This window comes from Myxocyprinus asiaticus, chromosome 30 (assembly GCF_019703515.2).
Source record: "Myxocyprinus asiaticus isolate MX2 ecotype Aquarium Trade chromosome 30, UBuf_Myxa_2, whole genome shotgun sequence".
In the NCBI taxonomy this organism is placed as follows: Eukaryota; Metazoa; Chordata; class Actinopteri; order Cypriniformes; family Catostomidae; genus Myxocyprinus; species Myxocyprinus asiaticus.
The window spans coordinates 20,382,929-20,409,399 of NC_059373.1; the positions used below are offsets into that span (position 1 = coordinate 20,382,929).

Here is a 26,471-nt window from a genome sequence, read left to right on the forward strand (position 1 = left end):
CATACAGAATCATAATTTGTTTTATGAACATTAGAGTTATGAAAAGCGAGCAAGATGCATGCAAATAAGTGAAGGCAGTTAATAGTCTACTTTACACATTACACATACTTGACACAGAATGTGTTGTTCAGGGCACAAGAAAATACATTTTCTGCTAGTGATGCATAATTTTAGAAATGTGCAGCTTATAATTTTATAAAAGTATTTTTTTAAAAGTGTATTATTTGAGCTGTAAAGTTGTTTAAATTGTAATTTTTACAGTCATTTTAGGGTTTATTCACATTACATCTTCATGGTAACCAAGGATGTAACCACATATTCAGGATTGGGGATACCAAATATAATAATTGAATAATGAACCATGAAAAAAAAAAAACAACAAAAAAACATATCAGTAGACCACTATTATGAATACTGGGGGCGACATGTCCCCCTCAATGTCTATGGTGGTTACGGCCCTGATGGAAACCAAGTTGTAAAATTGGCTATGACTTTACACAGACAAGGTTAGTTAGCGATTTTATCACACAAAAATCATGTTCTTGTGGTTATACTTTTGAAACAGTGAGTATTTTAATGAACACAAATTGGCCCCCATTCACTTCCATTGTAAGTGCCTCACTGGAACCAAGATTTTTGCTTTTTTTAAAGAAAGGAGGGACGAGTCAAAATAAATGTTTGTGGGAATCAACATTATGCCACAAATGCTATCGATTGATCTTAACTTGTATTGAACCCGGAATATTCCTTTAAGATTTTACTTTCCCCATTTTGAATGTACTGATAAAGACTTGCTGTATTTTAGCAATGGATATTTAATGTGATTTGTCAAGTAAAAGCAATAAACAGGAATTAAACAAGTAAAATGACATCTTTAGTGCAGTCTGACATCAGACAGAAAACCTTTGTCAGCTTTATCAAAAGCAACCATTTTCTAAAAAATATTCCATGCAAATCGACAACCTTTACAACTTGTAAACCAGCATTTCTCATGCAGCTGCTCCACATCAGTACAAACATACTGTACCACACAGGGCCACCAGTGGTGTCAATGACCTTTATTTGGACTGAGAATCATCTGCTTAAAAAACAAACACACAAACCCGCCATAATGAACCCTACACACGATCCTCTCATCCAAGTTGGCCACAAAGCCACACGGTTCTAAGCAGCACCCTAAGAGTTCTAAGAGTCACTTGTACAGATATCTAATGGGTTTTCCCCACAGTCTGGCAAGAGTTCCGTCTCCATTCCCACTCGGTATTCCAGCTGCCTGTTGCGTAGAAACCCACACAAGCCCTTTAGTCCAGCTCGGATCCAGAAGTCTTCTTTTTCTTTTTGCTGTGTTTCTTATGCTGCTTCTTTTTCTTTTTCTTCTTGGACTTGTCCTGTATACATCAAGACAATGTTGTTCTGAGCATTATACAAAGAATAACCCTTATTGAGTCATTTCCACCCTAATATTGTCAGAAAATAGTCCAATATCACAGACATGTCCCTTTAACTAGGACATAGGAAAACTTACTGTAATTTTCTCCTTTTCTTCACTACTGTGTTTCTTCTTTTTGGACTCAGCCTAAAAAAACAAATGAGTTACAAATGAGTTTTGAATGTCATCTGGTATTTGTTACACTAAAACTGACTAGCAGCTCAATTACACATTTTAAAGGTAAGGTGTGACTGCACGAAATTGCAAAAATGTCTGTTTTCATACAAGGTCCCAAACACTCCCAGAGTCTGCCATAGGTAGGAAAACAGAGAGTCCCGCCCCAGACTGGAATATAGGCCACATTTTATGACCGGGACGGACTTGACCCTGGATCTCCAATGAGAACTACAGCTTCATTTGTCAGAGCACTCGCATAGACAACGCAGCCATCACTCTGACGGACAAAGCATTTTAACATTGTAAATTACATAGATCATTTTTATAATCACAGGGTTTGAAAACACTCTTACATCTCTCTCTATATCTGAGGGTTCATCTGAGGACTCAGAGTGACTCCTCTCAGCTTTCCTCTTCCTTCGACTGTCTTTTTCATCCTTTAAAATAAGAACATATCATGTATGAGATAATGATACATTCAGTTCACTCATTGGAAGCTTCTGTCACCAAGAAAAATTCCTTGTGTGTGGAAGCATACTTGGCAATAAAGTGAGACCAATAAAAGAAATATGGTCTTTGCTTAAAGGAATATTCCGGGTTCAATACAAGTTAAGCTCAATCAACAGCATTTGTGGCATAATGTTGATTACCACAAAACATTTATTTTGACTCGTCCCTATAAATAATAAAAAATAAATAAATAAAAGAAGCTTATTATAAGTGAATGGGGCCAATTTTTGGAGCATTTAAAAGCATAAATGTGAAGCTTATAATTTCACAAAAGCACTTATTTCTTCTGACATTAATTCTTATGTTAAAACATGTGTGTATTATTTGAGCTGTAAAACTGTTTAAATCATCATTTTAGGGTTACGGTGTTAAGTTGTCATGGAAGAGAAGTTGTAAAATTCAATATAACTTTACACAGCAAAGGTTAGTAAGTGATTTTATTGCAATAAAATCATGTTAACACACGTTCACACTCACTGTAACCAAGAAAAACAGGCACAATTCAAAATTCATTTTTGTTGTAATCAACATTATACCACAAATGCCGTCAATTGAGCTTAACTTGTATTGAACCTGAATATTCCTTTAATTAATTGCCTTTTAATTAGTCTTGAGTACCTTTTCTTTCTCTCCATCCTCCCTGAGTTTCTTCCTCTTTTTCTTGGATGACTCCTGGAGATAATAAATATCATCAAGATTTAATCCAACTGACAAAAGTCAGTCACACTTTGTCTGTGTTACTGTGTATTAACATAGGTGAGTACATAGCATTTTGTTTATTTGGCATTATGTTTATTTAATGCAGCAGTGGAAATTAATATTCATGGCCTGCAAAAACAGGGCACATCCACATCACGTGGAAACTACTGTTAATATAATAATCAGTAAATAGTTAAACATTTAAAGGGTTAGAAAATTCTCATCATTTACTCACCCTCATCTCATACAGATGTGTATTACCTTCTTTCTTCTGCAGAACACAAATTAAGATTTTTAGAAGTATTTCTCAGCTCTGTAGGTCCATACAATGTAAGTGAATGGGTGCCAAAATTTTGAAGCTCCAAAATCCACATACGGGCAAATTAAAAGTACTCCGGATGACTCTGGTGGTTAAATCCATATGTTCTGAAGCAATATAATAAGTGTGGGTGAGAAACAGATCAATATTTGTCTTTTTTTTTTTTTTTTACTATAAATTCTCCTCCCTGCTTAGTCAATTTCCACTTTCACTTTCTCATTATTCTTCTTCTGTTTTTGGTGATTAACAGTCTTAATGCATATTACCCCCTACTGGGCAGGGAGAAGAATTTATGACAAAAAAATGACTTAAATATTGATCTGTTTCTCACACACACCTATCATATTGTGTCTGAACACATGGATTTAACCACTGGAGTCATATGGATTACTTTTATGCTGCCTTTATGTGAATTTTGGAGCTTCAAAATTTTGGAACCCATTCACTTGCATTGTGAGGACCTACAGAGCTGAAATATTCTTCTAAAAATCTTTGTTTGTGTTCTGCTGAAGAAAGAAATTCATACACATCTGGGATGGCATGAGGGTGAGTAAATGATGAGAGAATTTTCATTTTTGGGTGAACTATCCCTTTAATGTTTATCATTGCAGATGTAAACAACCACCAATACCCTGCTATCCGTTTCTGACTCTGAGTCAGACTCATTAGATGCTTTTCTGGATGATTTCTTCCTCTTTTTCTTCTTTTTCATGTTTTTCTTCTCGTCCTGAAAAGAAAGGCAAAAAGGAGAACAGAGAACAAAGAACATTCAGTGATAATGCATGGCCACTTTAACAATACGTGTGAATAATGTGAACCTATAAGAAGCAAAAACACATAAGACTTACATCATCTTCAGATTCTGAGGAGGAACTGGAGGAGGAATCAGAACTCGATGAGGAAGAGGAAGATGAGGAATGCTTGACCAAATACAACAAAAGCAGAGTTTGTTAGATTTTAAGCCACTAGATCACAAAACTGGTCTTGCCATCAGATTACAGGCCAGATTAAAGCTGAACACTACAATGGAAAAACCTTTTACACCTTCTAATGTTATTTGCAAACAAAAAGTAGGAAAAGACCCCGTTTACACCTAGTATTAAGATGCATTTTTGGTGATCTGATTACATGTGGTCAGTGCTAAATACAGGTCTAAAATGTAAAAAAAAAAAAAAAAACACAAAAAAGTGGTCAAAAACACATAAGACCACATCGCATTTGAGGTGTAAATGCTAATACATTCTGAATGCATCTACGACATCAGTGAAACACCACTTCTCACCTGTAAATTAACAGCTGCACTAAAACAAGTTTAAACTTCAAAGCCGCTCAAAACCGGCAAAAGGAAAAACCGTCCAATCGTAAAATGTAAAAAAGCAGATACATAATCAAGCAAGAGAACTTTACGAATCTTCACAGATGAGAAGCACTAACATCTGAAGCTCCTTTAATACAGGTAATCCACTAAAATAATGGATAATTCTGCTCCAAATGTTGCAGTTGTGCTTAGATTAAATTTCAACTGCATCTGGGAGAAAGAGCGCGTCGGTTTTATTCACACTTTTTTTTTGTCTTTTATGACTTTTTTGTGGTTTATTATCATGCAGAAACACACAGACATAGTGACTGATGTATATAGTCATGAAAAAGAGACCCTACCCTTGAAATCTGAACATGTGGCCACAGGACATGCATTTAATTGACCAGTAATACACAGTGATGTGTTTCGCGATCGGATCACCTGAAACTTAATATCAGGTGTAAACGGGGTCAAAGATGTGCCAACTTCAAGATATGAAAATGGAGAGCTCTCCTCACCCTGCTGGACTTTTTCCTCTCCTTCTTCTTTTTCTGGAAAAGACAAAGATCAATATCAAGGAATCGTAGGTAAGTTTTTTTTATTTTATTTTTTACATGTAAAGCCGGTACCACACTAGCTAATTTTTCAAGTGATTTTCAGGTATGAGCTTCATTAACATAATTGCAGGCCAGGCGGAGAGAGACAAAGCGTGCATTAGCATTTGCCAGCAGGAGGTCATTAATCACTTGACCATCGAGACTCCCTGCTGAGTTAATGGCTTCATAATCTGAAAAAGCACATCAGGCATTCTTAACAATTCGTTCTGTCACTGAGGCGGGGTCTTTTGTTCTTGTCAAGTGACCGAAGAGCTTCTTCTTTTGCCTAAGGAACTGACAAGACGTCAAGCTGATCTGAACATTTTCATCGCACTCAGCTGCATATCATAACAAACGCTGATCGTAATCCATAGTGATTCTGTCACCAAGCGTTTTTTCTGCCTTTTTTTCCCTACACTAAAACAACATCAGAAAGCAGCGCCACAACAGTCTGCTTTTATTGAACATTATTTCTTAACTCACTGAAAGCTGAATATGGACATACGCGTTCTATGGCAAGCCTCGGGGGGATAAATACACAATCACGCACTTTCACAAGATAAAGCTACTCCATGAATCACACTCCTGGCTCTTTTGCAGCATTTGTTTCAGAACCTGGTGTGTTATCTCCCTTGGTTCGGTTCGTGTAGGCGTACGTGAACATGGCAATCGCACTCAGATCCACACCAAAACAGCTGGTCCGAGACCACCTGGACGGAGAAGAAATCTGTTGGTCAGCTTGTTGGATGCAGATATAGCCTTTTGGCGGCTCTATTAGATATAGGTCAATCTTCACGATTGCCTCTCTCATTTGGATAGCGCAGAACAGACACAGACAGGATGCCGTCAGCAACTTTTCGACAGATAAAAACAAGGCTTCACTCTTTCTGTGTGTATGTGTGCAAGAGTGCGGTGCGAGAGCGCTCTGTGAACGTGAAAACAGGTACTTTTCAATGCAGAAAATTATGCAAAAGCAACTAATGATGGCTAAAAATAACCACAACAGAAATTTTACAGTTTTTGTCAATTTTGAAATATAACCATGTCAAACCGAACCATGAAGAAAATCGTTTATGCTCATGTGGTACTCCTGCTGTTTTTCAGCAAGGTCCATGTGACAGGGATTGAGAGAGAGAAATTTGCGATGAGTCTGTATGTTTGTCACCCCTCTGCCGTTTTGTATCGGCAAGTTTGCCATACCTCCGACTGAAGAGAGCGAGATCTCAGCAAAACAGTCAGCAAGTGTGACACCCTCAGCAAAAATCAAGTTATTTTGAGTCTGCTAGTGTGGCGCTGGCTTAACAAACCTGTTCACTATATAAACTGTTACCTCTTTCTTGTCCTTCTCCTTTTCTTTCTTGTCACCTCCACCAAGTACTTTCTCTCTGTTTTTCTCCAATTCCTTCTTCCATCTCTGATAAAAATGAGTGACAACATTATGAACACCACTATCTTCTCAAATAGCAATACTGTAAGGCAAAATGACCCAAAAGACAACTATACCTCATTCATTTTGTCCTCAAAATCAGCCAGGGCTCTGGAGCCCTTCTTTTTCTTTTCCAGTTGTTCCTTTACCTCCTCCCTGATACACAGACCAAATAGACATACATATAAACAATCAAGCACACAAAGTCACATAAAACCATTACTGATCATCTATTTGCAATCATATTCATTTCCACACACCATGATGGCCTTGGTCTGCTAAGATAATCCTGAATGGTGGGGCCGGAGCTGGGTGCAGGTCCTCGGGCTCTGGCAGCTGCTATCGGGTTCACGTAAGCCTGAAACACAATCAAATAAAACATCCATAATCCAGCCAGCACACCCCCATTGATCACAACAGAAAGGTTTAACAAACACATCCGTAGGCATCCACGTTTCACTTAGTGAATGCTAAACTAACCGCTGGCTACAAACAGATCGTTTAATTGTACTTTTATTGAGAATCAGGCATACTCATAACATAATAACGGGACGCATTTCATATGACCAATAAAAACGAAGCACCAAACCGTTAGTACATAGGGGCATATATAAATTGTGTGCTAGTTGAGTTAGCATGTCTGAGCGAGACAACCACACATTCGCCACGTCTCGCAAATGTTTGTTTCAGGTTTAATACTTAAAACGTAATATATACTCAACTGACAAGGAGCTTGTTTGTTTATTCCTTTAGTGAACGTGTTTAATTTGTGTGGCTCAGTGTTTTGACGCGTTAGCATCGCGGCTTCAAGGCCTCTTTGGCTCATTTTCTTCTGTTCCATTGAAATATCTGGGAAATATGATTCATAGACCACAATTCAATCTTCACTTACCACTCTGTTATCTCGCTTTCCCATTTCTGTAGATCTTGCCTAAATCCTGTTGGCCAAACTCTTGAAAATCCTCCTTTTGTTTACATATCTCTGTCGTTGGCGGAAGCTCCTTAGGACAGATACATTTTGCCACCGTGTGCTTCCTCAGCAACGTGCCATGTCATGTCATGACCACTAGATGGCGCTTTTTACTCGTTTAAGGGATTTTAGTTGAATAAATTATGGAGTTATATTCGTGCCACAATTCTGCACGCCAAAGTTATATTTTGAGCGCACAAAAATGTTCTGTGCGCGCGAGAAGAAATTTTGAGCGCACAAAATGTTATTTTGCACGTGCAAGATTATATTTTGAGTGCAAAAAAACATTTCTGCACACGCAAGGACATTTTGAGTGCACAAAAAGTTATTTTGCACATACAAGATGATATTTTGAGTGCAAACTAAATTTTCTGCATGCGCAACATGATATTTTGAACGCACAAAAAAATTTCTTCACGCGCAAGATGATATTTTGAGTGCACAAAAATGTTCTGTGCATCAAAGATGATATTTTGAGCACACAAAAAATGCTCTGCACCCACAAGATTAAATTTTGAGTGCACAAAAAGGTATTTTGCATGCGCAAGATGATATTTTGTGTGCAAACTAAATTTTCTGCACGTGCAAGATGATATTTTGAGAACACAAAAAATGTTCTGCACACCCAAGGTGATATTTTGAGAAAAAGCTATTTTGCACACGCTTGAACTCAGTTTTGTAAAGCAACGTTCTTGCAAAGATAAATCAATTTTGCACTTGAATAAATTTTATTTGAATGTGAATTTTGCTTTCTCCTACCCACTCTGCATGCAAAATACCTTTTTGTGTGCTCAGAACATCATCTTTCGCATTGTGGCACAAATATAACTCCATAAAAGTACACCCAAAAATGAAAATTCTCATTATTTTCTCACCTTTATGTCATCCCAGATGTGTATGACTTTCTTTCTTCTGTATAATACAAACGAATTTTTTTAGGAGAATATCTCATCTCTGTAGGTCCTCACAATGCCAGAACTTTGAAGCTCCTAAAAGCACATAAAGGCAGCATAAAAGTAATCCATGGCATGGACACAGAGTCAATTTATATATTATATTGAATTATAGATATTAATATTAATATTTATTTAATATTTATAGGCTATATGAACAATAGTAAGAAAGCTTACTGTAAGCTTAAGCTTAATTGTTATTACAGCTATTTCAAACAAATAATGCTTGAAAGGAATATGAAAACATTAAAGCTGCAGTAAAATGGCTTGGGGTGACATGATTGGTTGAAAGGTGTTCTTGTGAAATGTGTGAGGCCTTACAGTATGTGAGAAGAGAACCATCGTGTTTGTTCTGATAAACTAGCAGTAATTTTTAAAATAAAAATATTGTATTTGTCATCACCAAAGTTAATTTTTGGGTCTATGTTAAATACAGTGTTAAAACTTTGAGCAATGCCAGCAAGTTAAACTGTCAATCTTGGCTGTGGCTGATTTAACAGAATATTACAAGCACAGTCTACAAATTAATTTCTGATAGCTTACTAAATTCAAACCTGTTATAGTTTATTTCACTTTTATGTTGTTTTAAGTGAGTATTTAACCAGTTAATGTTTACTGAATGGATTTCCATTATACTGTAATAGTTACCTGTCCTTTAACACAGTTTTATCATATTATTATCCACAGTAATGTTGGTCATGACAGGACACAGGATGGACATTAGTCTTTTCACAGCAGAAAGCACTAAGGGTAAATGTAAATGAAAAATAACCATCTGTAGGTTAATGGTTTCTAATTGGGCTAATTTTGATTATTTGATTATTACAGTATGATAGTTAATTAAATGACTATTGAATATTGTTTTAAATTCAATCAGGAGATCGAGCGAGAGAGAGAGAGAGAGCGCAGAGGATGATAACAGAGCAGGTGGGACAGGTTTCATGGAGGTGAAAAAAAAAATTGTTTAATTTCTGGACCATTACTGTTACCAAAAAATACGATTTTGAAAGGAAAGCACAAAAGGAAAAGTGCCATCTATCCCTAAAATGAGAATGCAAATTGACAGATAACATACCGCACTGCAATCCTGATCTAAGGAATGCTCATGCTGCGCACTCACACCTCTTGTGCTAACTTACTACACACAAATTACTGTCAAATTAGAATATTCACATTATACTCCTTTAAAATTTTGCAATAAAATTACTATGTACATACTCGTGTAACTTCAAAGTTTAATTGACATTCTAATGTCTGAAAATCTGCAATATACGCATTCGTCTTTTGACCTTGTCTTCGACCCAAGCTTTATCAAAATACCTCCAATTTCATTTGATCACTACGAAATAATATAAAAGGATTTACAGTACAGTATATATGCATGTAAGGGAAGCATTTTTTCTTTCATCTCACAGAAGCCAATTTTGCAACCCAGTTTTACACACTGGAATATTTATTTTACAAAAATATGAAAACATCAGGCAGATACAGAAACAAAAATGCAAAAGCAGCTTTTTCTCAATGGCAGCAAATTGGAATCATCTTTAAGTGGGCCAGTTTTATAAAACTCAAAAAGGAGCCTAAGACAAACATTAGCAGCAAAACCAGTCCAGAGAAAAAAAAAAGATACAAAACACTTTCATATCTCATTCACCCTTCTTCAAACAAATAAACAAAACAAAAAAGCTAACAAGGTCATACAAGGGCACGGTGACCAACAATCTCATTTCAATTTGGTTCTTGCAAAATCGTACAATTCTCTGCACTTTACTGACAAGAGTAGCTAAATGAAATGAATTTAGAAATAAAACATCTGCTTTAAATTTAAGAATGTGCCATTTTAACAGGAACATAGCTCACAAGAAATATATTTTAATCTGATATTAAGCATTCCATCATAATATGTGATACATTCTACTTTATGATTAACCATCATTACTTGACTAATCACACCTGGATGATAAACCAGACAAGACATGTTTTTTTTTGTTTTTTTTTAAACAAAAATTAAAATGTCACATGCACTTGATAGTAACTTATACTTGGTGACCCAAGTCCACATGTGCATTCCTTGCCTAACACAAAAACATAGATGGTAAAAGCAGAAGAATGCAAAATGACTTTAACGCAAGAATTACATGCACAGTTGAACAAGACAATTGAAGCATTGAAAAATTTGCAAATTTTCATATCCACATTTTTTCATCCCCATAGTAAAATAGTTACATGAATTGCAGAAAGCTGACAACAAACTGCTAAAATTGAAAAACAAAGAAAAACAGTACACCAAACTGATTGGGCATCAATAAAATACACTTTACCCCTCTCCAGCCAATGTAAAATAAAATCATTAAAAAAAAAAAAAGAACCCTGACCATTCAACTTTTAATCAACGTTCAACTTCTAATCAATGTGCACAGTTAAAAATGGAAAAGTTCAAATGAATTACTTTTTAAAACAATTACATAAACCCATAAAAAAAAAAGAGCAACATACATTGTATTATGAGAAAGAATATATCTGATCACAATAAACAAAATGGTGGAAAATGGATCATAAAACCTAAGAGACCCTTTCAATCAGTTTACCTAATTTTCCAATGAACAAGTAGAATAAATCAAACATCTGATGGGGTCTAAATTGATCCAACACTTGGTTATTGATTAATATTATAACTGTGCTGCTGATAAAATCCCATTTAGGAGTCTTACATAATGGTAACAGTTCAGTTTTATACACGGTATCTATGCAGCAGAATGAAAACGTTGTGCATATCGATTAGAAAATGTATTTTATTGTGTCATTATTTAGCATATTATATTTTTTGGTGATTTAATGAATAGAATTTTCCTGCTTAATGATTTTAAATTCCAAGTTTTCTATGTCTTGGATACATTATAAATTATTTAAGTCATCTGGAAAACCTAGCACAAACTAAACCATGTAAATATGGTAAAACTATAATACAAATAAAATACAATAATAATAATTAAACTAAAAATAATAAAACATTTCAAATGGTTTTAAGACATATTATTTTTACTGTTCTCCTGGGAACAGTTTTGCCAAATTCATTACAATTGTTCAAGTCTGACGTGATAGATGAGGTGCAGCAACATTAGTTCATCACTGTCCAATTAGACAAAAATGTGAGTTGTAATTACAATTTTTGTAATTACAAATGACAGAATGCTTTTTAAAGCATTACAATCATCTTAAAGACGTATTATCAATAAATAAGAAAAAGTGAAAAGAAAAATGTAGTAGGGAGCAAAATATCATGTACCAATGTCCAGCAATTTCACAAAATTTTGTTTAAAATGGCATTTGATTACATGAATCAAGTAGATTCTAAAAATGACTAACTAAAGCACATCATTTAAAATAACAAAAAGTATTTTCCTTTAAATCAAAGTTAAACAAATGTAATAAATCCACAACAGGCTCATAAAAAAAAAAACTTTAAGGGAAAAAGCACTGAGATGGGTAAATATCAAAGGTGCTATTTTTTTCAGCATGATGACCACATTTCACGCTAAAATTCAAATTCCACCACTAACAAGAATGATCGTACATTCGAAAGCCTAACAATGAACACATTTATAATTATAAAACACTATGAATTATTCACCAAACTAACCAAGCTAAAAAAACAAACAAATGGATTAGTTCTATACTAGACCCACAAACAAAAAGGCATACGGTTACACTGGTTTACATTGCTCGATACCGAATGCCCTCTGAAAACACCAAATCCAATCACAGACTTATTTGGAGGGTAAAGCTGTAATGTCAGTTCAGCAGAGATTTTGAAAATGACGGTGTTAAACACCAGTGATAAACATTTGTAATAATTGTGCATTAGATTGTAGGTTGATGCACATTTCATCGGGACAACAAATGAATAATCAAAGACAATATTTGTAAAAGGATTTTTTTTTCTAGCAGTACAACTGTTGCTGCACAACAGCGATCTGATACATAAAATATTATAATATTATAATATATAAATAAAAAATTAAAATTACTATGAGTACGTTTCATTATCTGTTCCAAGATGAGTCCAAAACAATGTGAGTGAATTTAAGGAAATGTGAATGAACAGTGACATAAATAAACCAACAACACCTATTGTGCTACAGTTTCATATGGAATCAATTTAACGGACAGATTTGAGACCACGATCAAATCGGCGTTACTTTTAGATGAATGGTTTAGCCACAACCTGAACCCTTGTTGAATCTAAAACTATAGCCATAAATAGACCTGAGTATGGAATGTGACATGAGTATACTGATCCTGAGAGTAATCAAGCATCAGTGCTTTACTGTGTGAACATTTTATTGTAGAATTGTAATACAGTGCCTGCTTATAGCTCCTCCTTTAGTCTCTCAAAACAGATTCACCTAAAGCAGCGTCCTTCCTTCCCTCCACTTTCTCGCCATATGAAGGCACTGAACGGGCAATAGCAACCCCTTTAGCCAGTGGCATAAATTGGATCTTGCAGGCCCCAGTGCAAAGAAACTTTCGGGCCCCCTCCTTGGGGGGGCCTTGGTTGATTTTCATCACCCCGCGGGCCTGCGGCCATTTTTATGATTTCTTTTGGTTGACCGTTGCGGGCCCCTTCTCACCACAGACCCTAGAGCGGCTGTACACCCTGCCCTCCCTCTAGTTACGCCCCTGCCTTTAGCCAACAATACAGCTTGCTACATATTTTGTGATCATCTATCTGGACCATGAAATGGAAGGATGTAACGTAACATGAATGTGAAAGGACCTGGACTGAATCAATCGATCAGTAATGGGATAATACATTACCCTCCAAGCCGCTAACAAATCTCCCAACCTGACCTTTAACATAACACTCACCAACTCTATAGCTACTTTTACTAGACTTTCAAAGCTATTCTCTGTATTTCTGTTACCCATCTTGGCTTATTTCTGCTCTAATCCAACCCTAAAGTCAATATACAACCCTGTGCGGGTCATCCTTCGACTATTTAGGCTTGGCACTAAATCTCTGACAACAGGGTGCAGACTGTTTGGTTTAAGTCAACATTGTATAGCTTTCTAAACAACATACACCTTCAAGTTCTCTAAAATTAAGACATAACACAATGCCAAAAACAAAAGATGTCAACAATCAACACTGACATAATAAAATAAGTGAATAGGATGTAGAATTCATAATGAAAAACAATACATGTAAAATTACATTATAATGTCAAGGAAATACGGTGTTAAATAGTGCTTGAAGTCAAAGAGTTTGGTAGCATCTGTCCTGGTCGATTCAATGACGGGAATACCAGGATGCCTGGGAGACTTGCGAGGAGGGAACGCGAAATGGTGAAATGCCATAATCAATAGAACACCAAATGATTCTGCGTGTCCTTAGTTATGCAGTCATTAAAATGGCTACGCATCAGTGTCCAAGTCACATGAGGAGCTGTGTCCACACACTCCTGCTCGGACTGCACAGTAACAAAACAGTCACAAAATGACAGAAAACAAAATCCTCTAGGCCTGTGACCGAGAGGGCTTCAGAATTGTGAGCGCAAAAATTGCGAATTAGCCATTGTATCATAAGGTGTATTATAAGAGGTTCTGTTTAACGGGCCCACATTTGCAGTAGTTGCGGTTCTATTTGTGCTATCTCCAAGTAAAACTAAAACAATCCCACGTAAGACGTTGCTGTTTCATGGCAGTGATATGCAACTAAGACCCAGTTTCGATCTGTCCATGTAAATTGCATTCATGCGAACAGATGGATGATCCCTGGCAGTGTTGTGATGCAGCTTCAGAATCGAGACGCACATTTTCCTCTGAGCAGAAAAGAGCAGCTTCAGTCATTTTGAATGTTATTCCAGGCAGCATGTTTATCTGTTGTTGGTCTGTATTTGCTGGCAGTAGTGAGAGCAAAAATGATCAACCAATATTTGAGTTGGTATTTCAATTAAATTCTAAAAGCAGCATGTGATGTTATGCTATGGAAGACTAGCTCAAAGGGGGAATGGATCAGGGTCAATGTCTAAAATGAATATCCATGTTTCAAGCAGCTATCTCCTCCAGGGAGGGCTTTTTGCTAGGGAAGAGTTGGGCATAAAGACTCTTGCTGGTGCTGTCCAGACTCTGGAAGTATGGGTGGGACAGTGCATCATACGCTGATATCCTTCTGGAGGGGTTAAATGACAAAAAAATAAAATAAAATAAAATAAAAAAAAACGCTGTGTAGGGACAAAAATAGAACATAAATGTTCTGTAAGGATCGGGGTCAATGTCTAAAATGAATATCCATGTCTTTCAAGCAGCTCTCTCATCCAGGGAGGGCTTTTTGCTAGGGAAGGGTTGAGCATAAAGACTCTTGCTGGTGCTGTCCAGACTCTGGAAGTATGGGTGGGACAGTGCATCATATGCTGATATCCTTCTGGAGGGGTTAAATGACAGAAAACGCTGTGTAGGGACAAAAAAAAAAAAAAAACAAGAACAAAAAAAACAGAAATGTTCTGTAAGGAACAACTAAGCACAGTGTGTAACTGAGAAATCCTTAAAGTATTATCAATATACTGTATATGAAGGCATTTTTCAGTTTTCATCGAAGTGTAAAAATGTGAACAAATACCATTACTTAAACACTCAATAACAGAATCTTTGACATGGAAAAAAGCAGTTTGTGTATCAAATGATTCTGATTTAACTGAATCTAAATGTAAATGGCAGTGGGTGATATATTGGCGGAAAAGACATCGCATTCAGTCTGTTTTCTGAACATCATAATAGTCAGAAAGATGATTCCATCTTCTTTGTTTGGAATAAGCGATTAAATTACACATTTTAAAAGTTGTTGGAGCCTTGATGTTATTGTAGTAATGCTAACAGAAGGTAGAACAAGTGTAATCTCTTTTACAATATTAATAGAATGTCTTTAGTCATTCCAAGTAAGGGGAATTTTAAAATTAGCAATTTTTGGTTTCTGACAAGAATTTTCATTTCTGTGCATCACTAACATACAGTATACTACTTACAAGTAAAAGCAATTTGCCCAGCTCATCCATGTCTGGCACCAGGTTCTCTATGGGCTGGGGAGGACGAGGGGAAAAGGCACTTTGTGGCAAGCCCACCTCCTGAGGCCAGTCCTCTGGAGAAGGGACCCCCACCACGCTGTAATAACAATGAAGAGAGTCTAGAGTTATTCCCATATTCATTACAGCATACTATTGTATCCTTAAATGCAATAAAGACATGTTATTATGGTTCATTGACTATTAACAGTACTTACTCAAAAATCTTGCCTAACTGGTCAACATCAGAGTTCCCACGGAAAAGAGGGCTGGAGGAGGAGAAAGGTGAAACATTGCAGTTAATTGTATGACTCATATTAAAGGTGATACCTAAATGACTCATTGTCTTCATACATGGTAAACTTGAAACAGTATATGAATAGATTAGAAAGCAGTGGCAAGACAGGATACAGATTACTTTCTGCAACCACTTGAAATCAAAGTCAAAATGGGAGTTTTCAGGCTTATACACAGATATACATATTTAAAAATGACTGGAACAATTTACCAAAAATACTGATGACTCAACCTGCATTTCACAGATATTTGTGTAATCAAATGCCCTCTAGACAGACTGATCTCAATGTGAATTCTGCGACAGCAGGTCGAAAGTTCTTCAGCTGAAATCGAACGGTGCTAACTGTAATTCAAACCACTGCCCCCAGTGGCTGAAGCTGTAAGTGTTGTTGAACATATAGGCACGTGTGAGCTTCAACTTCCAGGTGAAATGTACACATAGTGGTGCAAAAGATTGTTTTTACTTGTAAATTATGTAACACAGTTAACAGAAATGCATATTTTATTAACCATATACCAAAAACCAAACCCCACTCCTAAACCTAACCACCAGTGGAGTAAAAATTAGGGCTGTCAATTGATTAAAATTTGATATAAAATAAATTGCATGAAATGCCGATTAATCATATTAATCACAAATATAAATATTTCCAGAGAAAGGTCCTCAGACTCTTCACATAACAATAATTCAATATATAAATGATTAAGTAATTAAAAAGTCATTTAAATAATTATAAATATAATAATTCAGATAAATAAAATGCATTACATTATCATGGCAGACAAGTAAAGCACTGATAAGACAATACAGAAAGTGGTTTTAAAAGACAACACAGTATATTTTATATTTTTAATGTATATTTTGCTGTATTAATCTCTTAAGAACAGTCTCTGAGTTTGTCATCCAGCAGGGGAAGGAGGAAAACAGAAAGAAATTAAGTGGGGGAAAAAATCCCTTATACATTGTACAAATGAGGTCCTAAAGCCACGTAACAGACATTGGTCCACTGTGTAAGTGTTGTTTCCTGGCCAGCCCGAGGCTGAGCTGCTGTGAAGGGGAGAGAGTAGATCTGAGAGCTTTTTTAATAAATGTTGGAGTGCACCCACCTGAACCACTGCTGGGGCCTGTGGCTTTGGGCCAGTTAGGACACCCATGGGTGGGCATGCTTCCCTTGGCATGCACACAAATTCCAGGAGCCACAAACACAGGGCCCAGTCTCCAAAACACACCACAAGGAGTAAGAGAGAAAAAGCCATTTATTCCATTTATTACTTTAGCTCCCCACATACCTTTGTGTGAGGGAATAGAAATGTGAAAAATGAGGGGGGAACCGTGTAAAAGAACAGAATGATTACACTCTAGAAGAGAGAAAAAAGGCAATTTCACTCCCCTCATGCTAGGCGCAGCAATAAAGTTATAAGACAGTTTACTGGTGTATCACAAACTAAACTAAGTTCACTTTCATAGTTTAGTCTTCAAGTAGACTATGGAACTATCATTATAACTTAATATTTGTTAAATCACGTCCATAGGATAGGATATATTGCACATGAAATCTCCAACACCCCCACCAGAGGTCATCCTGCAGCAGGACAAGCCCAAGCAACTCAGTCAAGCGTCAATTAATCACTGAAATCACACAAAGGGCCTGTACTGAGCACATACAAGCCCTGTGAATTTCCTTACGCCTCCATTATTTTGCGAGCAATAGGTTCAAAAGCCCTCAAGATTTAAGCATTTATAGAACAGTCAAAAACAACCAGACAATGAATTCAGCATACCTTTCAAAAAGAGCATGATTACATCATTCACTGACTTGCAGCTCAAAACAGCAGTACATAGAGAGGTGCCTTTGTACCATTAACATGCAGAACATACTTTGCAGGTGAGGCTAACACTTTTGCCGCTCACTCCATTTTACACGGAACCAGCTTGTTAAAAGAAAATTGCCATTGTCATGCCTTTCACATGCCACATCAACAGAAATCTTTTGGTTTGAAATGGGAAACCTTCAAAGGCAAAATCGGTCCTAAACACTCAAATCAGACAAAAGCCGTTCTATTTTCTAACAGTGGGGAAAATAACAAATCTCACCTAAAGCAGTGTCATGCCAAAACAAATATGGTTGAAAATATCTAGAGCACATTTGGTCTTCCCTCGGGCTACTTGTTAGTCTGAATGAATTAGGGGCTTTTTGCACAAGGCAGACATTATGCCGGGGCAGAGGCTTCCTGAGTGAGTGGGCACACAGTGCTCAAGCCAGGCCAGTACACACAGTTGAGTCACACTCCAAGTGCCAGTGTCTCTCCCAATCCACATTCCACCCAGGCGACCTCTGGAATGCATCTGTGTGTGTCTCCGTGCATGTGTGGAACAGAATCTGTGGAAACTGGTTTGCCGGAAAAGGTGTACATTTGTCAGTATCTGAGAGCAGCTTTAAGTTTAGCAGCATGTGTGTCTCCCCACTGTGAGAAAGTAAACAAGGATTTGATTCTGAATGCCTTTGAGAATTGACTGTTCATGTAATATGCTTAACCTTTGAAAAAGCAGAATGTCAACAGCACTTTTTATGTGATTCAGAAACACGGTGACTGATCGTTACCATCCTCAGAGATACAGATACAGATCTGTATTAAATGTGTTGAAATATCCTCAGAAACTAAAGGTGCATTGTGAAAGTCAGACAAGTTTTTAGATCAAACCTTTTATATAAACCTCAACAACATGACAATATCCACAAAGAGGCAAAGAAAACATGAGTAGGCTGGCAAACCTCAAATACCTTTAGCTTTTTTTTTTAGGCCTTTCCAGGAAAATGCAGTCCCCCTCAACAGTTAAACTTCCACCTTAAACAAAGGTGAACAATATGTTGCTGGCTGAGGCGCACTATGTCTTTATAACTCTCAGGTGAATCTTAAGCCTCCATTTCCGGAGTTGGCTCTTATAGTACTGTGCACTTCTCAGACATCAGAGGAGAAACCTGGTCCCAGGTGCCCTTTAATCTGCAACAGGTGGCCTTTTAAAAAGCGTACTTAATCACCTGCAGGAGGAGAAAAAAGGTGTGCTGGTAGCAGCAATGAAAGTCCCCCTTTCCCTCCCACCCCAAGGCACTCATGGAGGTGTGCCAGGAGCCCAGCAAAGTGACACTTTTAATGGCACATGGTGTTAGAAGCAGTGTTATTGCTATTAACAAAAAGTAAAACGAAACTACATGAAAACATTTTATTATCTGAATTACATAATTGGAAAAACTGAAAGAAAACAAAAACATTTTCAGGACACCAAAACTAAATTAAAAGGTTTTAGATACACAGTATATTATAAAGTTTGAAACTTCTACAACCCTTAAATATCATAAATACACTAGGGAGTAGGGATGCAAGATACAAAATTTGTGTTTCGATACAGATATCCTGTATAGAACAACATCTGCCGATATCGATACTCAGGCGATATCGATAGTTTGGTGGTTCTACCTTTTGTATGCTACCTTTTTTAAATCAAAGATAATTAATTACAGACAATTAAATTAAAATTTCACAGGAAATTAAAATAATAACTAAATAATACTCCAAGTCTGTAGTAGGGATGCACGATATATCGGCGGCCGATACATTATTGGCCGATAACTGGGAAAAATCAAAAAATTATTATAATATTTTCGTCGATAATTTGTTACGGTTTATTTACTTGTGGCTGAAATTCTCTGACTGCCTGCGGCGTCTTTCCTTCAGACAGAGACTAGGGCAGTTTCAAGCAACAGTGCGCATACACAGCGTGTCTATGTGAGTGAAAGTGTTTTTAGTGAATTATTTCAACATTTCTGCACCTTGTTACGTTGTTTTGGGGCTGGTTTTAGTCATCTGCTGTAAGTAACGACATGCCATTTCCCATATTCTGTTTATTTTGGGAGGCAATAAAGGAAAAAGAAACATGTATGCATGTTACTTGGGGGCTATCATTTTCGCATATTCATGAAACATAAACAGAATGTGGGAAATAGCACATTGTCACTTACACCACAGCACTGAAATTAAAACAAGTCCAAGCACAAATTAAACTGGCATATTTAATGTTATACATTGTAATGGTCACAGATGAGCGCTGTAGCAAGCATCAGTGAATGAGACATGCATAGGCTCAATGCGCGCACATACACCGATCAGCCACAACATTAAAACCACCTGCCTAATATTTTGTAGGTCCCCCTCGTGCTGCCAAAACAGCTCTGACCCGTCGAGGCATGGACTCCAAAAGACCTCTGAAGTTGCCCTGTGGTATCTGGCACCAAGACGTTAGCAGCAGATCCTTCAAGTCCTGTAAGTTGTGAGGTGGGGCCTCCATGGATCAGACTTGTTGGTCCAGCACATCCCAAAGATGCTCAATCGGATTGAGATCTGGGGAATTTGGAGGCCAAGTCAACACCTTTGTCATGTTCCACAAACCATTCCTGAACAATTTTTGCAGTGTGGCAGAGCGCATTATCCTGCTGAAATAGGCCACTGCCATCAGGGAATACCGTTGCCATGAAGGGGTGTACGTGGTCTGCAACAATCTTTAGGTAGGTGGTATGTGTCAAAGTATCATCCACATGAATGCCAGGACACAAGGTTTCCAAGCAGAACATTGCCCAAAGCATCACACTGCCTCTGGCGACCTGCTTTCTTCCCATAGTGAATCCTGCTGCCATCTCTTCCCCAGGGCCGTCCACATGATCTAAAAGAAAATGTGATTCATCAGACCAGGCCACCTTCTTCCATTACTCCATGGTCCAGTTCTGACGCTCACGTGCCCATTGTAGGCACTTTCGGCGGTGGACAGGGGTCAGCATAGGTACTCTGACCGGTCTGCGGCTACGCAGCCCTATATGCAGCAAGCTGCAATGCACTGTGTGTTCTAACACCTTTCTATCATGGCCAGCATCAAGTTTTTCAGCAATTTGTGCTACAGTAGCTCTTCTGTGGGTTCAGACCAGACAGACTAGCCTTCGCTCCCCGCGCGCATCAATGAGCCTTGGGTGCCCATGACCCTGTCGCCGGTTCACAGGTTGTCCTTCCTTGGACCACTTTTGGTAGGTACTAACCACTGCATACCGGGAACACCCCACAAGACCTGCCGTTTTGGAGATGCTCTGATCTAGCCATCACAATTTGGCCCTTGGCAATGTCGCTCAGATCCATACGCTTGCCCATTTTTCCTGCTTCCAACACATGAAATTCAAGAACTGACTGTTCACTTGCTGCCTAATATATCCCAACCCTTGACAGGTGCCATTGTAACGAGATAATAAATGTTATTCACTTCACCTTTCAGTGGTTTTAATGTTGTGGCTGATCAGATGCATTTGCAGTCTGTCTGCCGGCACTAATAATAATATTAGTCAATGTATACAGAGATTAGGGTTTCTTTTGTGTGTTTTCTTGTTTAATATTTGCTCCATGCAGTTTATCGCCTCATTTTTGTTTAATGCATTACAGCTGTTTGAAGTTCATTATTCTCTCTCTGTGAGCGAGTCGTCAGGATTACCGTAAACTCCTATGCAAATGGTCACCATAATTTATGCAAGTACATTGTAACTGATTTCTGATTTAAATCAGCATACATCTGTAATATAGGTACATTTATGGTTCATGTTACAGTTGAAGTCAGAAGTTTACATACACCTTAGCAAATACATTTAAACATTTTTTACAATTCCTGATATTTAATCATAGAAAACATTCCCCGTCTTAGGTCAGTTAGGATCACAACTTTATTTTAAGAATGTGATATGTCAGAATAATAGCAGAGAGAATGATTTATTTCAGCTTTTATTTCTTTCATCACATTCCCAGTGGGTCAAAAGTTTACATACACTTTGTTAGTAATTGGTAGCATTGCCTTTAAATTGTTTATCTTGGGTCAACGTTTTGGGTAGCCTTCCACAAGCTTCTCACAATAAGTTGCTTGAATTTTGGCCCATTCCTCCAGACAGAACTGGTGTAACTGAGTCAGGTTTGTAGGCCTCCTTGCTCGCACATGCTTTTCCAGTTCTGCCCACAAATTTTCCATCGGATTGAGGTCAGAGCTTTGTGATGGCCACTCCAATACCCTGACTTTGTTGTCCTTAGGCCATTTTGCCACAACTTGAGGTATGCTTGGGGTCATTGTCCATTTGGAAGACCCATTTACGACCGAGCTTTAACTTCCTGGCACATGTCTTGAGATGTTGCTTCAATACATCCACATAATTTTCCTTCCTCATGATGCCATCTATTTTGTGAAGTGCACCAGTCCATCCTGCAGCAAAGCACCCCCACAACATGATGTTGCCACACCTATGTGTGCCTAACACTGCAAGCCGAAGTGTTCTTCGGCTTGCAAGCCTCACCCTTTTTCCTCTAAACATAACGATGGTCATTATAATCAAACATTTCAATTTTTGTTTCATCAGACCAGAGGACAATTCTCAGAGATATTTGTCCCCATGTGCACTTGCAAACTGCAGTCTGGCTTTTTATGGTGGTTTTGGAGCAGTGGCTTCTTCCATACCGAGCATCCTTTCAGGTTATGTCGATATAGGACTCTTATAGACAATTCTAAACTCACACTGAATTCTGAAAAATGAAGCTAGTCACTTTTTAGCTGAAGCAGCCTCCGCTTTAGCTTTAACTCGTCATATTCCTTGTTATGTCAAGCTGTAAGGCGGGTAATCAAAATAGTTATGTTAAAAGTTTTAACACTTATTCCACCTCATGAAATTCTAGCAGTGGAAAGCCAACAAATTGCAAATCTAGTTTCATTGTCACCCGATTCAAAGTAACTCCACACACGAGGCATTTTCTTTCACAAACAGCACAAGTTGTGGGCTAATTGTCAGACCTCTTTTGACAGGACACAATCTGCCTTGATTATGGGCTGTTTTTTTGTTAAACAATCGGCCGATGTCCAAAGTGCAGATAATTGCTTTTATTGGCCGATACCGGTGTTTGGCCAAGACATAGGTCCATCTCTACAGGCGAGCAATAACACTAGACGGCCCTGAGAAATTTGACAGTGTTAAACATATTTAAATGATATCAGTTGATGCATTATCTTTGGCAGCCCTAACATGCTAAAGCTAGAATAAAAACTAAATATCATGGAAAACTAAAACTAGAAAAACACTGGGGGGAGGGAGGAGCAATTAAAAATTCTAAACTATGATGACCTTAGTTAGAGAGGAAGAGAGATATGAACATATTAGACCAAACACTTAATTGGATATAATTGGTGTAATTAGGTTTCTATATTAATCCAAAAATAGAGAACTACCATTTTTATGTAGATTTTAATCTTTCATTCCACCTACTACAAACTTCCCATTAATTATAGTATTCAATAATTGTATTGAGCACCAAGTCAGATAATGTTCATCTACTGCTCTTGTAAAGCAAACACTATCAATGGATGCCGGAAGGGGCAGACAGGTGGGCCCATTAGAATGTGAAACACAGGGTGTGTGTGAAAGTGTGTCCAGATGCTTGTGAATCTGCACTTTCCATTACAAATCTCTCCTTCTTCATCCGATTATGCACTTATGATGCGCCAGGAGAGGAAAAAATTAGCCCACGCATTCCCCTCACCCCACACACACCAGCCTGAGGAGGGGTAATTAACCCAACATCAACAACATATCTGACAGGCAGGAATAAATGATGTCAACACACATTACAGTGAGCACAATGCATTTATATCTGGTATATACAGTAAATCACATAAAATGTATCCACTTGGGTTTTTTTTGTTGTTGTTGTTTTTACAAATGCACCTCTCTGTCCTGAAATTCACGACTTTCTGGTGCTTAAGGCAGGATTTCACACACTTTTTAACCAGGGGCCCCTTTATTAAGAGTTTTTGTTTTGCCGGGTCCCTCCAGATATTAGTATCAAACAGGCTCCCATACCAGTCCAACGTTTTGCGGACCAAATGGTATCATGAGCCCCTGAGAGACCGCAAACTGCCTCTGTTTTGTCCCTCTTTGAGATCCTCAATTTACAGCCGTAAATTTCTGATGAGATAGAAGCCACAAAGAAACAACGGTTGATGTCTAAAACCGTTGAAACCTGTTGTTGCTGGATTGAGCAGCTTAATAAATGTGTCAGTATTAAGTTCGTTAAACCACACACAGATGGACGGATCCCTCCAAGTCTGCAGTGGCCTGTCGCAACCACAGTGGCGATAACAGTTTTTTTTCATGAACGTTCTAATAACCCCAACCTCCTGCAAAAATGTGGTCATGATAGGTAGTGAGGCCCTACTAAATCCATTCAATTTCTTTTCAAACTTTTATTTTATGGGATATAGATTTAAAATGTATGTGGTTTTAAAATACAGTTTCATAAAACAATATGACAAAATAAAACACATTTTAAAATGATCCATAATAGCTTCAAGTACAATCCTGAAGGAACAGTTCTGCCCAAAACTTGCCATTCTCTTTCGTAGTTTTTAGAGGCTTTTCAGCACTCAGTAAATGGTCGTTTCAACATATTTGTTCAGCTTCATTCAACAGTACAATTACATGTCAGTCATATTCTCTTACAACTTTTGCAATGGAACAAAAAAAAGCACCACTCCTTTACAACACTGACTGACACTTTTCCAAATGTAATACATTTTTATAAGATCCTAATATCCAGGTTTATTTTGGATAACTAGGCAAGTTCAATGGTTTTCAATATTTTTATTATGTCAGATTTCCATGTTTTATGTCCAGATTCTGCAATGCCATTTGTGAAATCATAGGGCCCTAAAATGCTCTTTCAATTTTGCATGCCAAACAGCTTTGTAAATGCACTGTAATAGCAGTTTTCTTGTTGCTTCTATACTGTCAAATGTACAATGAAAGCCATCATGTCCATGCTTCACTTGTTTTACTAAGCATCACCCCCCTGATTCTCGAGTCTTCCGTCCTTCCGTCTGGCGCAATTTGTTAGTGACAATGAGGCAGAGTAAACTTACCGCCGTCTGAACATCTCTGCAAAGATACAGCCGACACTCCACAGATCTACGGGAGTAGCATAGCTGGACTGAAGCAGCACCTCTGGAGCACGATACCATAATGTGACAACCTGCACACACAAGGATAATAATAAAATGTATAGAAGTACACAAAAGCTATGTAGCATTCTTACAGTAAACCAGTAAGAACCTTATCTTCTGATTTACATTACACCACTATAAGTGTAAACTGACAGTAAATTGGCAATTTAGTAGAGATGTGCAAAACTACATATTTTCAGTGCTTAAAAGGGATGAATTTAAATAAGTAACTTATCCGAGAGGGTTTTACAATACAAACTGTCTGACAACTAAATCATACTAATTAAAGCATTGCCACTAAAATATCTATATAAAATAAATAAATAAAATCTACATAAATTATTTGACTTCACTAAAGTGACTACTAGTGACCATCGTGACACATTCCTATAATTTGAGATGCTGCAGGGCCCAAAGACGACTCTGTATGCATGATACTGCTGTTAACAGCTACAGTAGGGAGAGCCTCCAGACAAAACTCAGTGACCCTGCTCCAAGGTGGACGGCTTCCAGGTGCTTTTCCTCCTTAGTGTTCACTCTCCTCCCAGTAGGCGCAGGGCCCAGAAACCCTCATGTTTGTCATCCAAATCAACCAGGCCTGTGTTTGTAAGCAAAGCCTGGAGCATATATCATTGACTTGTATCCTAAAATGCACAACGCTGAAGAGTACAGCAGAGAAGTGGAGGGCTGTCCCTAACATGCTGGCAAACACTGAAATTAATATACTCTCTTCCTCGATTTCTTGCATTCTGTAAAACAGCACATCAAGGAATGGGCTTAGACCATTTAGATAAATTTATCAAACATACTTTCCCATGAATTTATTAAGCCTAAGCTTGGATTGAAATGTGCTTTCAAGATTTCACGTCCTGTAATGGCGCAGGGCCTTAAGGCTATGGTCAAACAGTTTCTGGGATACCAACCAATGACTGACACTATTTTTCAATTCAATTTTAGATGATGACTACATCCTACATCCAGCCCAAGTCATTCTATCTGAATGTAAATCATCTGGACTGATCGCAACAGCATAATCGAACATAGCATACAGTATGTAAATGAATCTAATCGTAACAGCAAATGACTAACGTGAGCAAAATGAGTGTGATCAATGATCAAAAAAAGGTTTACGTTTTTCGTATGCATAAAAGCCTATTTTTTAGTGATGGGGCCGTATGTGCTGTGTTGACACTTTCTCATTCGAGTCTTCCTGGTTTAGTGTAAATGGAGAGGAAGTTGAAGGTGAAATAAAAGGATGAAACATTTTGGCCTCTTTGTTGCCATGTGACCACAGCAAAGACACATGACATTTTCTAAAATAGACTCCTCTGGTGATTGCTAAGAATTTGACTTCACTAAGAGACCTGACAGTAACGTCGCAGATTAGCAGCACAGTGACTCAAACCATCCGAGTTCATTTTGAAGTACTTTGATAAAGATTGTTGAGTTGATGTTGGCTTATTTCAGTGCCTCCTTGAATATTAAACTGTAATCGGAAAGCTAGTTTCCATTGAGTCCCAGTAAAAAGTTACAATGTGAAAAGCCATTTCAGACTACAGTAGTTTTTAATCCAAGTCTCTGGCCCAACCTGACCCTATCAATTCCAATCCAAACATTATAGCCCAGCTGAGCTTGTTAACTGCACATGGAACAAACCCCGAGCTGTTGTCTTA

The 26,471-nt window shown here is 37.7% G+C and overlaps 2 protein-coding genes across 3 annotated transcripts in view; both read right to left on the reverse strand.

Moving 5' to 3' along the window:
• Positions 1 to 2: 2 nt before the first annotated feature.
• LOC127421482 (protein FAM133-like) lies at positions 3 to 7,508 on the reverse strand. Its single transcript, XM_051664566.1, has 11 exons — positions 7,349 to 7,508; positions 6,717 to 6,814; positions 6,534 to 6,612; positions 6,361 to 6,444; positions 4,953 to 4,985; positions 3,983 to 4,054; positions 3,766 to 3,861; positions 2,735 to 2,788; positions 1,960 to 2,043; positions 1,526 to 1,576; positions 3 to 1,388 (listed from the first exon to the last, which is right to left on the reverse strand). Exons 1-11 carry the CDS (start codon positions 7,370 to 7,372, stop codon positions 1,302 to 1,304), a joined length of 762 nt encoding a protein of 253 aa, XP_051520526.1. The 5' UTR covers positions 7,373 to 7,508; the 3' UTR covers positions 3 to 1,301.
• Positions 7,509 to 9,801: 2,293 nt separating this feature from the next.
• LOC127421480 (cyclin-dependent kinase 6-like) overlaps positions 9,802 to 26,471 on the reverse strand; it is a 47,852-nt gene continuing 31,182 nt past the window's right edge. Inside the window, exons 5-8 of one of the 2 annotated variants that reach the window (XM_051664563.1) lie at positions 24,718 to 24,827; positions 15,656 to 15,706; positions 15,402 to 15,537; positions 9,802 to 14,942 (exon numbers count right to left, since the gene is read on the reverse strand). In XM_051664563.1, coding sequence (XP_051520523.1) covers positions 14,658 to 14,942; positions 15,402 to 15,537; positions 15,656 to 15,706; positions 24,718 to 24,827 — 582 coding nt within the window. In that variant the 3' untranslated portion in view covers positions 9,802 to 14,657. The remainder of the gene's footprint in view (positions 14,943 to 15,401; positions 15,538 to 15,655; positions 15,707 to 24,717; positions 24,828 to 26,471) is intronic. The other variant, XM_051664564.1, reaches the window with a different exon arrangement.

What these genes read in the sequence shown, in the direction of transcription:
- LOC127421482 (XM_051664566.1), bottom strand. Translation starts at nt 7,372, where the DNA reads ATGGGAAAGCGAGATAACAGAGTG. An exon ending in CCTCAGAATCTGAAGATGAT is followed by an intron (nt 3,862 to 3,982) that starts GTAAGTCTTATG and finishes CTTTCTTTTCAG; the next exon opens with GACGAGAAGAAAAACATGAA. An exon ending in CCTCAGATATAGAGAGAGAT is followed by an intron (nt 1,577 to 1,959) that starts GTAAGAGTGTTT and finishes TTGTTTTTTTAG; the next exon opens with GCTGAGTCCAAAAAGAAGAA.